Source organism: Varanus komodoensis, unplaced genomic scaffold (assembly GCF_004798865.1).
Source record: "Varanus komodoensis strain SLA01 unplaced genomic scaffold, ASM479886v1 scaffold78, whole genome shotgun sequence".
NCBI lineage: Eukaryota > Metazoa > Chordata > Lepidosauria > Squamata > Varanidae > Varanus > Varanus komodoensis.
In genome coordinates, this window is record NW_025336455.1 from 2,588,059 (window position 1) to 2,600,579 (window position 12,521).

The window sequence follows — 12,521 nt, forward strand, 5'->3', positions numbered from 1 at the left end:
GGGGTGGGCCGGGCCTCCCCTCCTCCAGCTTTGGTGGTGCCCTTGTGGCTTGGAGCTGGGCGCCCACCTCCCACGGGCTCCCCCCTGCAGCTGCTCCGGGGGACGCGGGGGGGCTGGAGGTCCTGATCTTGCTGCCTTCTCTCTCCGGGCACCGCGGGTGGGTGAACAGAGGTGTTGTACCTCACCTGCCGTTCCTCCTCTGGATGGGACTTTCTGGGGCCCACGGCGTGTTCTTTTCCTCCCCCCCACCCCGGATGATGGCTGTTCCTGGGCAGGAGGGCAGCAAGGACAGCTGTCAGCCTCCCCCGGTCTCATACCTTCTGCGCAGCTCCCGTGGCCCCAGCAGGCGTGTGCTGACCAGACACAGCCAGTGGGCACACCGCACCGTGCCGGTTGGCTCAGAGCGCCTCCTGCCTGGCTGGGCCGGCAGGTGAGATGCACCTGTGCTCACCTGGGCTCGGCCGCAGTGGCGCTTCCTACCTGGCACAGCAGTGGCACTTCCTACCTGGCGCAGCATCGGGGCTCGGCAGTGGACTGCTCGGGGAGGGCTGCCAAGAGCGAGGGCGGGGGGGGGGGGCTCACGCCAGGCAGGCTTGCGGCTGCTGGACTGGGTCCCGCCAGCTTCCCACCTGCACTGTCTGGCGTGGGCCGGCCTGTGGCAGGAGTGCCTCGCCTGGGATGTCCGGCTGCGACTGGAGCAGCGTGGAGAGACTTGCGGTCCTCTCGGCCAGGCGTGCCGTGCGTGAGGCAGGAGGACCTCTGAGCGTCTCCGCGTGTGGCAGGGGTCGTGGAGGGTGGGCTGGCCCGCTACGAGGCAGCCGGGTCCACACGCCCCGCGCCTGCTGCCTGGGCAGGCTTGTGGGGCTGGAGCGGGCAGGCGGGCGGCTTGGCAGCCCTCCCGCCGTTCGGGATGCCTCTGCGGAGAGGAGACTGGGCCGGGCGCTGCTGGCGGAGGGGTGCCGTGAGGGTGCCGTGTGGGGTGACACCCGGGCAAAGTCAGAGGAACGGTCCTTCTGCTGGAGCAACATGTCTTGGCTGTCGCTGTGTCACAAGGGCCTCTCCCCAGTGGGTACATGCAGTGCGCCTTCCCGTGTTATGAAGGAGAGGCTGAGGCCTAGAAACTTGCTTGCCATATCTCAAAGATCCGAGTCCCGCCTGACTCTCTGAACTTTGGTGCCCTCCAGCAGCACCTTGGGATAGAGAGTCGAGCTTTAAGGTCTCTGGAAGTGGCAGCGTCCCTCTCTCCGCCCGGCCCATCGTGGCAGCTTGCGCGAGAGGAGGGCGCAGTGTGGTCATATCCGTTGGGAAGCCCCCATGGCAAAGCTCGGCCTGACCCTGGGGCGTCTCCATCGTGCGCTTCCCTCCAGGCTCGGGCTGTGGTTATGGCGAGTGGCGCCGCGGCTGTGGCAGCGCTCAGTGCGTCCGGCTGCGGGAGGCGATGCGAGCGCCTCTGGCCGGGGCATTTCAGCGGGGGCAGGGGGCCAGGAGCCGGCACTGGCCCTTGGTCCTTGCAGAGGGCCCCCTGCGGTGGCTTGGTGGCTTCCCGGCTTGTGCACCCTTTCTCCCACCCTGCATGGAGCCCGGTGGGCAGGCGCCCTCTCCGTGGCCGGCTCTGGCCCTGCAGGAGCCTCGCTGGACTAGGTGCTTCTTGCAAAGCTCCCAACCGCCAACGGGCACTTTTGGTGGTTCCAGGAAGCTGCCACTGAGGGGTTGGCACCTGCCTTCCTCTCCTCTGGACTCTTCTGGCTTTCTCTAGAAAGGGAGGCAAACGTCGTTGAAACGTCCCCATTGTTTCAGTCTGAAAAGTGGGGCGACTGTTTAGCCTGCTGTGCACCAAGGCTGCCCGACCTGCAGAGTGCCGTCCTATCCCCCTCCACTTCCTCTTCTTGAGACGAACATGCCTGGCTCTCCCAGTCTCTCCTCTTGGAGCTCCGTTTCCCATCCCTAGATCATTTTCCTTGCTCTCCTCCGCACCCTTTTCAGCTTGTCTGCATTTTTCCGAGCTGGGCACAGGACTCCAGATGAGGCCCAGGCAGTGCTGGGCAGAAGTGAACCAGCTCTTCGCGTGAGTTGCTAGTGGCACCTTCATTAATGCCGCCCGAAATAGCAGTTGCCCGCTTTGCAACCACATCGCGCTGCTGACTCATATCCTGCTTGCGACCTGCAGCCGTTCCACGGTCCGTCTCACTCGCAGTCTGGCTGAGCCAAGGATTCCCCATCTTGTTTTGATGCCTTTGCTTCTTCTCCCTCGGCGCAGGGTTAGCGTTTGCCCTGTTGAATTCACTCTGCTGTTTGCGGCACAGCTGCCGCCTGGCAGATCAGTCTCACTGAAGAGTGGATCTGCGCGCTGCCTTCCAGGGTCTTGGCTGCCTCGCCCAGTTTTGTGTCGCCTGCAGATCTGATCATTGTTCCCTGCACGTCCCCGTCGAAATCATTAATCAAGATACTGAAGAGCACTGGGCCAGGACTGAACCCCTGCGGCACCCCCCCCCCCCGCCCCGTCACCTCTCCCCAGTTGCAGAAGGCACCATTGGCGAGCGCCCTTTGAGTCCGGTTCTCTCCCCAGCCGTGGATCCACCCGATGGTTGTTCCGCCGAGCCCACTTTCAGCTGGCTTGTTAATCGGGATACCAGGAGGCGAGTTTTGCCCATCTCCCCCGGTGGGGTCTGCTCTGTGGGGTGTCCAGCGCAGGAAGCTTCCCATGGCCCGCTTGCTCCCTGATCCACCAAAGGTGTGGGGGCACAGTTGCCCCCCCCCGGTGTGCCTGTGGGCTTTTCACTGGGGCAGCTGGCCAGCCTGGTGCAAACAGGGCCTCCTTGGACCTGATCCACTCCCTGGGCGCTTCTTGTCTTCGTAACTGAAGCTGCCAGGTGTTTGGAGCTGGGACCTTCCGCTGGCCAAAGAGGCCCACGGCTCAGCCGGCAGCCGGAGTCTTGCTTACCCGCCCCTCTGCTCCAGTCCCAGAACCTTTCCTGGGCAACTGGCCCCAGGGCTGGCAGACCAAGCCCCACCGCCTCCCCAGGAGAGGAGACTAGGCACCTACCCGTTACCTAAACCAGTTGGTTTAATCATGAAGCCCAAGCATGAAAATAAGGCAGCAGAAGCCCGGATCCGGTCAGCTGTCCTGAAATCCTGGCTTCTCAGAGCACGGGAAGTGCTCTTGGCAACCGTCTGGGCCTCCCTCGGCCGTGCAGGCGCCTTGTGCTTGCAGTCTGCCTGACAGGGACCCGGGGAGGGATGGTCTCTAAATCCTTTAATCAAATACATAAACAAACAAAGATGTATGTGGAGCAAAGATGGGCCCCCTCTGCCTCTGAGACCTTCCGTCCCCTGTTGTTAGTTGCGAAGTCATGTCCGACCCATTGCGACCCCGTGGATATTCCTCCAGGCCTTCCTGTCCTCCACCATCCCCTGGAGTCCACCCAGCCCCACAGCCACCTCCCCAGTGACCCCATCCAGCCACCTCATCCTCTGCCGCCCCCTTCTCCTTTTGCCGTCAATTGTTCCCAGCATCAGGCTCTTCTCCAGGGAGTCCTTCCTTCTCATTAGGTGGCCAAAGGATTTGAGCTTCATCTTCAGCATCTGGCCTTCCAAAGAGCAGTCAGGGCTGACCTCCTCTAGGACTCTAGCTCCCCCTGTTAGGGACCCTCCCCTAAGCGGAGGCAAATCTTCTGCCCCACAGCTTTCTTCCTGGGCTTCTGCTTCTGCTCTTGGGCACAACAGCAGCAGCTCTGTCCTGGCTGTTCCATGGCAGCCTTTCAGCATGTAAGGACAGCTAGCAGATCTCCCCTTAAATGACTTTCCCAGGCCAAGCAGGCTCCTGGCGTCCCCAGCTGTTCTCTGCGGGGCCTTGTTGCCTCTGAACCTGATCTGTGCAGTGATCAAGTGAGCTGGGCAGTGTCAGGGCACATCCCACCGGCTCCAGGCCTTGCTTGGCAGACCTGCAGCCTGACGGCCACTGAGTCACAAGGCCCACTGAATGCCGAGGGACTTGCTTCCAAGGGGTTACCGCTGAGCTGTGTGGTTTTGCACACCGCTGGTACGACGGGGTGGCAGGCCAGCTGCCCCACTCCCCAAGAGGGGAGGAAAGGGCTGTCGAGCAGAGCTGGGGAGCAGCTGGGGGCAACTGCGAATGCAGGCGAGGGGGGCGCTGGGGAGGGATCCAGCCCTCCCCTTCGGCAGGCAGACTTCACTGCCCTGGCGAACAGATGCTGGGGATGCGGGGAGGGGCCGGTGGTGCCCCCTGCCTCCTCCCTGCCCTGTGTCCCCCAAGCTGGCCTGCCTCGGGGGCGAAATGCACCAGGCCTGCCCTGGGAGGAGCAGATGTGGCCGTCCCTCCTGTCCCTGGAGGACGCCTGCAGAGCGGACAACCAAGCCATGCCGTGCCGCTGCTGGTCTGGAGGGCAGGGCAGGGCAGGGCTGGGTCAAAGGGGCTGCAGCTGCAGGAGGGCGGGGTTGGCATGGACCTCGGCAGACATGTTTCCTTGGCGATGCTACCGTGTGGCTGGGCCGGGCACCTGGCAGGAGTCTGCTGGCAGAGGGTGGGCAGCTGTCTGCGCAGGGCCAGGCCAGGCTGGCTGGGTGGCCTCCAAGCTTCCCACAACTCCCGTGATGTGCATCGCTTGCAGAACGGCTTGCCGCGCGGCCCTGCGCCGCCTCTTCTCCCCAGCCAGGGGGGATCGCTGTGGCCCTCGCATGCTCTGCCTCGCCTGCTTCCGGAGCCGCTCTTCGCGGGGGCTCTGGCTGCTTGGGGGGCGTCTGCCGGGCACCAAGCGGGCCTCCTCGGGTAGCCCTCCAGTACCATCTGCAGCCGCCTCCGGGAAGGCCGCCATCGCTCGCCCTGCGGCTGGAAAATGCAGCTTGCTCTGCAGAGTTGCATCCTGCCCACCGAGCTGCCCGGGCCTCTGCTTCCACCTGATGCCCCCTTTCGAATTCCTGCACCACTGCCCCACATTTTCCAAGCACTGCACGGGAGTCCCGAGTTGCTTTGCTGTGCAACAGGAAGGGGAAACGGGACACTCCGTGGGAAAGGGGCCCCTTTTGACCTCGTGGGCTCCAAAGAGCAAGTGCCCTTCCTGAGCCCCACTGGCACCTGCAGAGGTGCCCCCGATGGGGGAGGGGAGCGACTGCCCCCCAGCACAGGTGCTGCGGGGTCGGGGTCAGGCCGGGCCTCCCTGGGCGGGGGGCTGCGCTGGTGCCGGGGCCGCTGCAGCCGCCGCGGGGCCACGCCAGGCTCCTCCTCGCCCTCCCGCTCTGCTGCGTAATGTTCTAAGTCGAGCCGCGAGCAGCAGGTTGGCTCCGCCGGCGGGACGCGCTATCGCTATTTATAGGCCGGCTGGTGCCCCGGCCCCCTCCCCAATGGCCACGGGAGACCCGCGGGGGCTGGCGCTGCGGTGGAGACAGCCGCTCCCGACCCTCACTCGGGGGTCGCCTCCGCTGCAGGCTGGTGTGGCGGGCCGGGGGCTGCCCGCGCAGACGAGGCTTCCTCATGAAGATCGTGCCGGGTAGGTGCCCCCCGCCCTGGGGGGCCGAGCGGGGACGGGGACGGGGAGGGGGAGGCTGTGGCGCCGCCGGGACGACCCTGGAGGCTATAAAAAGCTTGCCCGAGGCCGGCTGCGGTGGGGGAGGCGGCGGCGAGGCATCTCTGCCCCCGGGGCAGCCCCCCTGCCGCAGGGCAGCCCGCCCGGGGCTCCGAGGGGGAGGGCGTGTCTCCCCCCGGCGTCGACAGGCTGGGCAGGGGGCGGCGGAGCGCTGCCTCGGCCCCTCGGCCGCCGTGGCGCGGGGCCCGGGCCCGGGCCGGGCGAAGCCCTCGCCAGGCAGGGGCGCCAGTGGCCGCGGAGGCGGGCGCGCGCGGCGGGGGGAGGGCTCAAGGAGCGCGGGGGGCAACCCGGAGCGCTCTGCGCGCTGCACTGGGCGGCGCTGCTGGCGGGTCGGGCCAGGCCGGCTCCGCATTGCGGGCGGCGAGCCGAAGGGGCCGGGCCTGCGGAGCGCCCGGGAGGAGGCTCGTGGCTGGCGGCTCGGGAGCGGCCCGGCTCGCCCGCCCGCTGCAGCGCCTCGCCGTGTCCGGGCCGCCCCCTCCCGCGCGCCATGGAGCCCGGCGGCGGCCTCTTCCCGTCGCTGGTGGTGGCCGGCCACGCGCTCACGCTGGCGCTCGTCTGGTACTGGCGCCGCGCGGTGAGCTCCGCCGACGACGGGGACGGTGAGTGCCGGGGAGCGGCGGCGCTGGGGCCCGGCGGCGCGCGCGGGCGGGCGGGTGGGCGGGGCGGGGCAGCCCCCTCCCCCGCCCGACAGTGACACGTGGCCGCGGCGCGCGTTAACCCGTTGCGTGCTGCGCCGAGCGGGGTGTTGCCGAGCGGCGGGGGCTCCGGGGCGCGTGCCGGCGTCTCTGGCTGCGGCAGCGGCTCCGGGCCTGTCCCCGCCTGCGTCGCCGCCCTCCGCTCCGCCGCCCGAGCCGCTCGGCACTCGCCTGCGCCGCTCGCGACGTCCCCGCGTCCCCGCCGCGCCTGCAAACATCCCGGTGACCTTGGGCCGGTCGCTTTCCGCCCGGCGTCCGCCCTCCCCTCGCGCAGGGCTGCTGCGAAGGGCAAGGGAAGCCCGACTCGCCGACCCAGCCCCGCGCCTGGCCTTTTGGCCGCGGGCGGCTCCTGCTGGGCTGCCCCAGCCTCGTCCAGGCGCCCCCGCCCCGCACCCGAACTCCTGGCCCCACACGGTCTGGCCGGACGGCGTCCCAGCCGCCCTCTGGGGGCACCGAGCTCGGACAGGTGGGCACGGCTCGCCCGATCCTCCCGGGTGGGGTTGAGCGCTCGCCCGCTGCAGCGTGTGGCACCTGGCAGCTCTCCGGTCCGGTTCTCGGGTGGGATGCGCCTCCCTCAGGAGCGGGCAGGGAGCAGCGCAGAGGCAGAGGGGAAGGCCCTTTCCTGCAGGGGGAGAGCGCTCGTCCTCCCCCGCCCTCTGCATCATCTCGTGTGGGTCCTCAGATGCCTGCTTCCCGAGCAGGTGGGGGGGGGGTGCCAGGGGAATGCTGCGGGCGTGTGGGTGAGGCGCTCCCAGTTGCTTGGCTGCTGGAAGTGGACCATTCCGCGTCCAGGGGAGCTGCCAGCCCGTGTTCAGTGGACACGGGCCAGCTGCGCTTTCAAGAGCAGGCTTCTCCTCTGCCCCATGAGGAGGAGGAGGAGGACTGAGGCCCTGCAGGGACGGAGGCTGGCCAGGTGGGACCACCTTCCGGGCCCAGCCCTGCCCCCGCTCCACACCTGTGTCCTTGGGCCTGGAGGCCAAGCCGGACCTCGCCTGCCCCGCCCGGGCTGCCCTGTTGCTGGGGTTTGTGCCAGTGGGTTCAGCGCTCTGGGAGGGAGCGGGAGGCGGAGCAGGGAGTCAAGCGAGAGGCTGGCACGGGGGCTGGCGGGCCGGCCGGCCAGGCTTCTCTGCACCAGCAGTGTGGTGCCCAGAAGCGTGCATGGTTCGTCCTGCCACCGCCCCCCGCCTCTTTCCTGTGGGGTGCTGCTGAGGCTGGGTGGCCCCTCAGGCTGGCCTTCCCCAACTTTCAGTCGCCCCCTGCTGTGCCTGCACTGGGTCGTCCTGCGCCCTGCTTGGCCAACTGCCCGGGCTTGGAGCACAACTAGAGGCCCAGGAGTTGGGGGCCCCGAAGCTCTGCTTGCTGGATCCCCAGCCCCGGACGTTGCCCCTCCTGCCGTGTGGGCGCGGTCCAGGCTCGCCCTGGCTGGGGCTCCGCTGTGCCGGGCCAGCCCACACTGCGGCCCCGGCAGAGCCAGTGGTGCCCGTGGGCGCGCGGGCGCAGCTGCTCGTGAGCCCTCCGCCGTGCTGCGCTGGAGGAGGAGTTGCGGCCGCCGGCTGGCTGGCTGGCTGGCTGGGCTGCCACCCACGTGGCTCCCTGCCATCTCCACGCGGATGGGATGGGATGGGATGGGATGGGGCAGACGGTGCGGCCGCGGTTTCTCGGAAGCGCTGCCGCCAGCCGGTTCCCAGCATGGGTGTGGGCACGCCTCCCTGGTTTCCACGGCAGCCGCTGGGCTGCCCCTTCCAGAGCTGGCAGCTGGCGCTGGCGGCGATTTGGTTTGGTGCACGCGGGTGGGGGAGGGTGGCTCGCGGGAGCCACATGGCTCGCGCACGTGCGAGCGCGCGGCGGGGACAGCGTGCCCTGCAGCTGGGGCAAGGCAGCCCTCCGTGCGGGGAGGAGATCCGAGGCCGGGAGGAGCCTCCCTGGCAGCCTTGGGCGCCTGCCCCTGAGCCAGCAGCCGAGCGGCGTGAGTGGGGGCTGCAGGGGCCCCAGCTGGCCCCCGGGCCGCGCCCTGGCGTGGCTCCCCGAGTGGGGCACGGATGAGCTGGGCAGAGGCTAGGAGTGTTTTTAGCTCCCGGGCGCTGCCGCGGCGGGTGCTGCTGGACATTCTCCGCAGCGCTGGATAATCCCGGCCCCAGCCCGCTTGTCTCTCCCTGGCCCCCGGCCCGTGGGCTGTGGCCACTGCCAAGGTCACACCTGCCAGGATACCTCAGCTTCCAGGCGGGTCCAGCTTCTCCGCGGCTTGGAGGGCACCTCAGGATCCCGAAAGGGCCTCTGCCGCCTGCTGGCAGGCTTGGCGGGGCTCCCACCGCCTTGCCCTGCAGGGGCTCTGCTGGTGCAGGGCTGCCCGCGGGCCGCGAGGAGGAGCCGGCCCGGGTCCGGCCTGGTGTATTTTCAGCCGCGCGCATGACTCCAGCCCTGCGGCTATGGGGGTGCTGGAGGGAGGGAGGGAGGGAGGGAGGGAGGGAGGGAAGGGGGAGGCTGTTTTTCCTGGATACCCAGTAACAGGCCCGGTTGCTGGGCGGAGCAGCTGCCGTGGGGCACCGCATCCTGTTCCACCAGCCAGCCCGGCCCACGTGTGCGTCTTGCAGTGTGCGGGCAGCACGGAGGACGGCAGCCTCTTTGCTCTCCCTTCTTGCAGAATGGAGTGGGGCAATGCTGCCAGGGTCCATGCCGGCTGCCCTGCCCTTCTGCTCCCTCCGTGGCCCCAAGGGACCCGCCGGCAGCACAGCCTGCCACGGCCGCCAGGGACGTCCCGGGGCAGGCTGTCTGATTAAGAGGGTGGTTAAGTGGTTAAGAGGGTGCGACTGGGACTCGGGGGATCCGGGATCTCGTCCCTGCTCAGCCCCTGGGTGCCCCTCGGCCAGTCACAGACTCTCAGCCTTCCTTCCTCACAGGGCTGTTGTTGTGCGGATAAGATTGGGAGGAAAAAGACAATTATGCTCAAAGATAGGCTAGAGATGCGCACGGTGGGCATGTTGTGAGCGGAGCCGGCTGGAGCCGGGGGTCAGACTAGATGGCCCAGGAGACCCCTTCTGACTCGTTCTGTTTTTATGTTTCTATTATGTAAGCTGGCCCGAGTGCCTTTGGAGGGAAAAGGTGGGATGTAAATATTATGGTAAAGAGACAAACTGGCAGCAGGCACCACACCAGGCTGTGGCCTCCTGGTTTGTGCCTCCCGGGTGCTTCCAGTGGCGAGGGAGCCCCGCCTGGCCTGTGGCCGGGAGAGCTAGGCAAGGCCGCGCATGCGAGGCCGGCTGCAGAGGCCCTCTGGGATGGCAGCCAGAGCAGGGCGGCTGCAGCAGGTGCTGCAAGCAGGTGGCCCGCAGCGGCAGGGCTTGGCCCGGCGGCCTTCCCGGCCCCGTCCGGCTCGGCTCTTCTGTGCGACGAGATGAGGGCGCCGGGGCTCCGGTCTGGTTCCAGCCCCAGTGCCAAGCGTGGCTTTGATGCTCGGCGTCCTTCCTGGCTCGGGGCCACGGCAGCTTCCAAGGCCCGAGATCCTCTCAAGGGGGCCTTCTCCAGGCGGGGGCTTGGGAAGCTGCGCTGGCCTTCCCCCGCTCGCTGATGGGAGGGCAACTTCTTGGCATCAGATGAAGGGCCCTTGGAGCACCATGCTTTGGTGCGATGTTGTAGCTGAATGGGGAGCTTGTTGGGCAGCAGCTTGGCATGGACACTGGCCCCTCTCTCCGACTTGCAATGATCTTCTGGGGCTGGTGAGGCTGCAGAAACATTTACTGATGTGGGTTTGTCATTTTGAAAGTGCCTTCAACAATGCTTGCTTTCATTTAGAGAAAGCAGTTGACAACCCTAATATATTTGCATGTTCGACTTCATTCGGTTAGCATCCTCCAGCCAAAGCTCTCTGGGGAGTTCTTGATATGAGAGCCCGGCCAGCCCCACTCCTTAATCCCATCCTGGGAGCCACACCTGCTCCCTACAGGTCTGGGGCAGGGATAGAAAGGAGAGGGGCTCTTGCCTATTCTGCACCCTGCCAATCCTTGGGCCCGGCAGCTTGCTGGAAGGGGCAGGGCGCCCCCCAGTGGCCACGCGGGGGATGAGCAGCCCCAGTGCGGGGTGTGCAGCTTCCAGGCTCTGGCAGGAGTGGCGGCCACCCACTGGCTCCCCAGGGGCCCTCCGGCCTCCTCCTGCCAGGGTGCGGCTCCAGTTCGATCACCGACTTCAGGGGTGTGCCACCCGTTCCGGCTCCCCCCTGCGTGTCACCCAGGCTTCCCACTGAGTCCAGAGCGATCAGAGGGCTGGGAGAGTCCGCAGGCCGGGGTGGCACATGTGAAGGAGAGGAGGTTGCTTCGGCACAGGCAGAGAATATCCCCTGTGCCATCACAGCCCCCCCACCATTCCAAGGACCTCGGTGGCCCAGCACGGCGTGTGTCTGGTGCGCAGCCCTGTGAACGAGCGGCTGGGCCCATGTGTGCACCGAGGGTGCTGTTTGCAGTGCTGGGGGAGCTGGGGGGTGCAGCAGAGCGAGCGCCTGTGCTCCCCACTCCCTGCAGGAGGATCCTGGCACTCCTGACTCAGTGTTTCCAGCTTCCTTTCCACCATGCTGCGCTTCTGCCAGATGAGGGGCCATCCGGGTGGGGAGGGTTCTGTGCTGGTGCAGGAAGCTGTTGTGATTGTGCTGGGTGAGTCACTTGTCCCTCCTGGGGCTGGGAGGAAATGCTTGGGGCTGTGGTTTGGGCCTGCTGGCTCCCCCACCACTCCGCCCATCCCATCCCATCCTGGAGAGGCAAGAGCTCGGGAAGGGCCGGGCCGGGCTCCAGCCTGCTGTCACCGCCCCTCCAGGCCCTGGGAACCAGGCTAGCCTTGGGGGCTGCTCAGGCCCCAGACCCAGCGGGAAGGGGGCCCCGGAGCCAGTCCTGTGGGCGCAGCTGGGCCGGCGTGACGCTGGCTCTGGAGGCCTTCTGCTAGTCCAGCACCCCTTGTGCAAAGGAGGCCCTTGGCCGGTTGTGCAGGTTATCTCCCTCCTCCAGCTTGGTCTTATCTCTGCTGTGCAGGAGCCCCGGGTCGGGTCACGCAGGGCCTGGCAGGTTGGGAGGGGGGGCGCAGACTCTTTCCCTGCTCCAGTTGCCTGTGTCAGTGCATGCGCCTGGGGGGTGGCTGAGCAAAGCCCCCGCAGGCTTCAGCAGTGCAGCAAGCAGCAGGGGGCGGGTGTGTGTGGAGGCTGCCCGGGCCATGGAGGGCTGGTCATGGCAGCCTTCCCCTCTGCCTGGGTCCGCAGGTGGACTTTCGTCATGCACTGGCAGGCCCTGAGCCACCTGGGGCCCCTCGATTGCCAGTCCGCCTCCCCACTTGTGGTGGGTGCCCCACAGATGGTCTTTGAGGCAGGGGGTTGGGATCAGGGATTGTAGGAAGAAGGGCCGGACCGGGCCGGGCAGGGGAAATGCTTCTCCGCGAATGTACTCCAGAGCCCCACACGGAGGAGGCAGTTCCTGGTGGCGGGGGGGGGGGGGAGCAGCTCGGGTGTCATTCCCGGAGCCCAGGCTGCCTGCTGCCCTCCCGGGAGCACCTGATGTCGCTGGGAAGGCAGACTGGCGCTCAGCCTGGAGGCTCCCCCTGCTGCTGCTGCCCCCCCCCCGTGGGGACGCTCGTGGGACTTGAGGGCTGCTGCAGGCCCTTTGCTGGGGAACCTAGCTAGAAGTAAGCTGCCTTTTATTATGGCTTGCCCGAATGGTCGCAGGCAAAGTGGGAGTGCTGCGGCACTCCCGCACCACGGGGTTTACTCCCGAGTAAACCGCATCGGCGTGAGTGTCCCAGCCGGCCGCCTGCAAGGAAAGGCACCAGGAGAAGGGCGTGCGGCGCCCGGAGGCTGCGCGGGCCGGGGCCGGGCGGGCAGCGTGCCCCAGCCGGTCCGCGGGTCTCTGGCAGGGGCGGCCGCCACGTCTCCCCAGGTGCCGGCCGGGCGCTCTTGCCCGCAGCCGGCCGTGGCTTCCGGGTGCCCCGCGAGGCCGCCGAGGGCTTCCCTTCCGCCGCCTGCCTGGGCCCGGGCGACGGGACACCCGGCTCGCCCCCCGCACGGCCCCTCCGGAGCCCACGCGCGGGGATCCCGCCCGCTCGAGACGGAGCTTCGGGCGGGCGGCGAGCCGAGGCACCGTCGGCCTCCCGCCCGGGCGGAGGGGGCGCCCGCGCCGCGCCGCGCCGCGCCGCGAAGCCGCCCTGCCGCGCGGCATAGCCGTCGGATCGCAGCGCGGGCCGGGCTGCGGGCTTCCCG

General features: G+C 68.0%; 1 protein-coding gene across 8 annotated transcripts in view; it reads left to right on the forward strand.

Moving 5' to 3' along the window:
• PLEC (plectin) overlaps positions 1–12,521 on the forward strand; it is a 79,470-nt gene that overhangs the window by 27,995 nt on the left and 38,954 nt on the right. For 2 of the 8 annotated variants that reach the window (XM_044453291.1, XM_044453293.1), the window contains exon 1: positions 6,088–6,199. The exons of 5 other annotated variants lie outside the window; for them this stretch is intronic. In XM_044453291.1, the coding sequence (XP_044309226.1) occupies positions 6,088–6,199 (112 nt within the window). Of the gene's footprint in view, positions 1–5,473; positions 5,505–6,087; positions 6,200–12,521 lie in introns of those variants that run through there. One more of the 8 variants, XM_044453296.1, reaches the window with a different exon arrangement.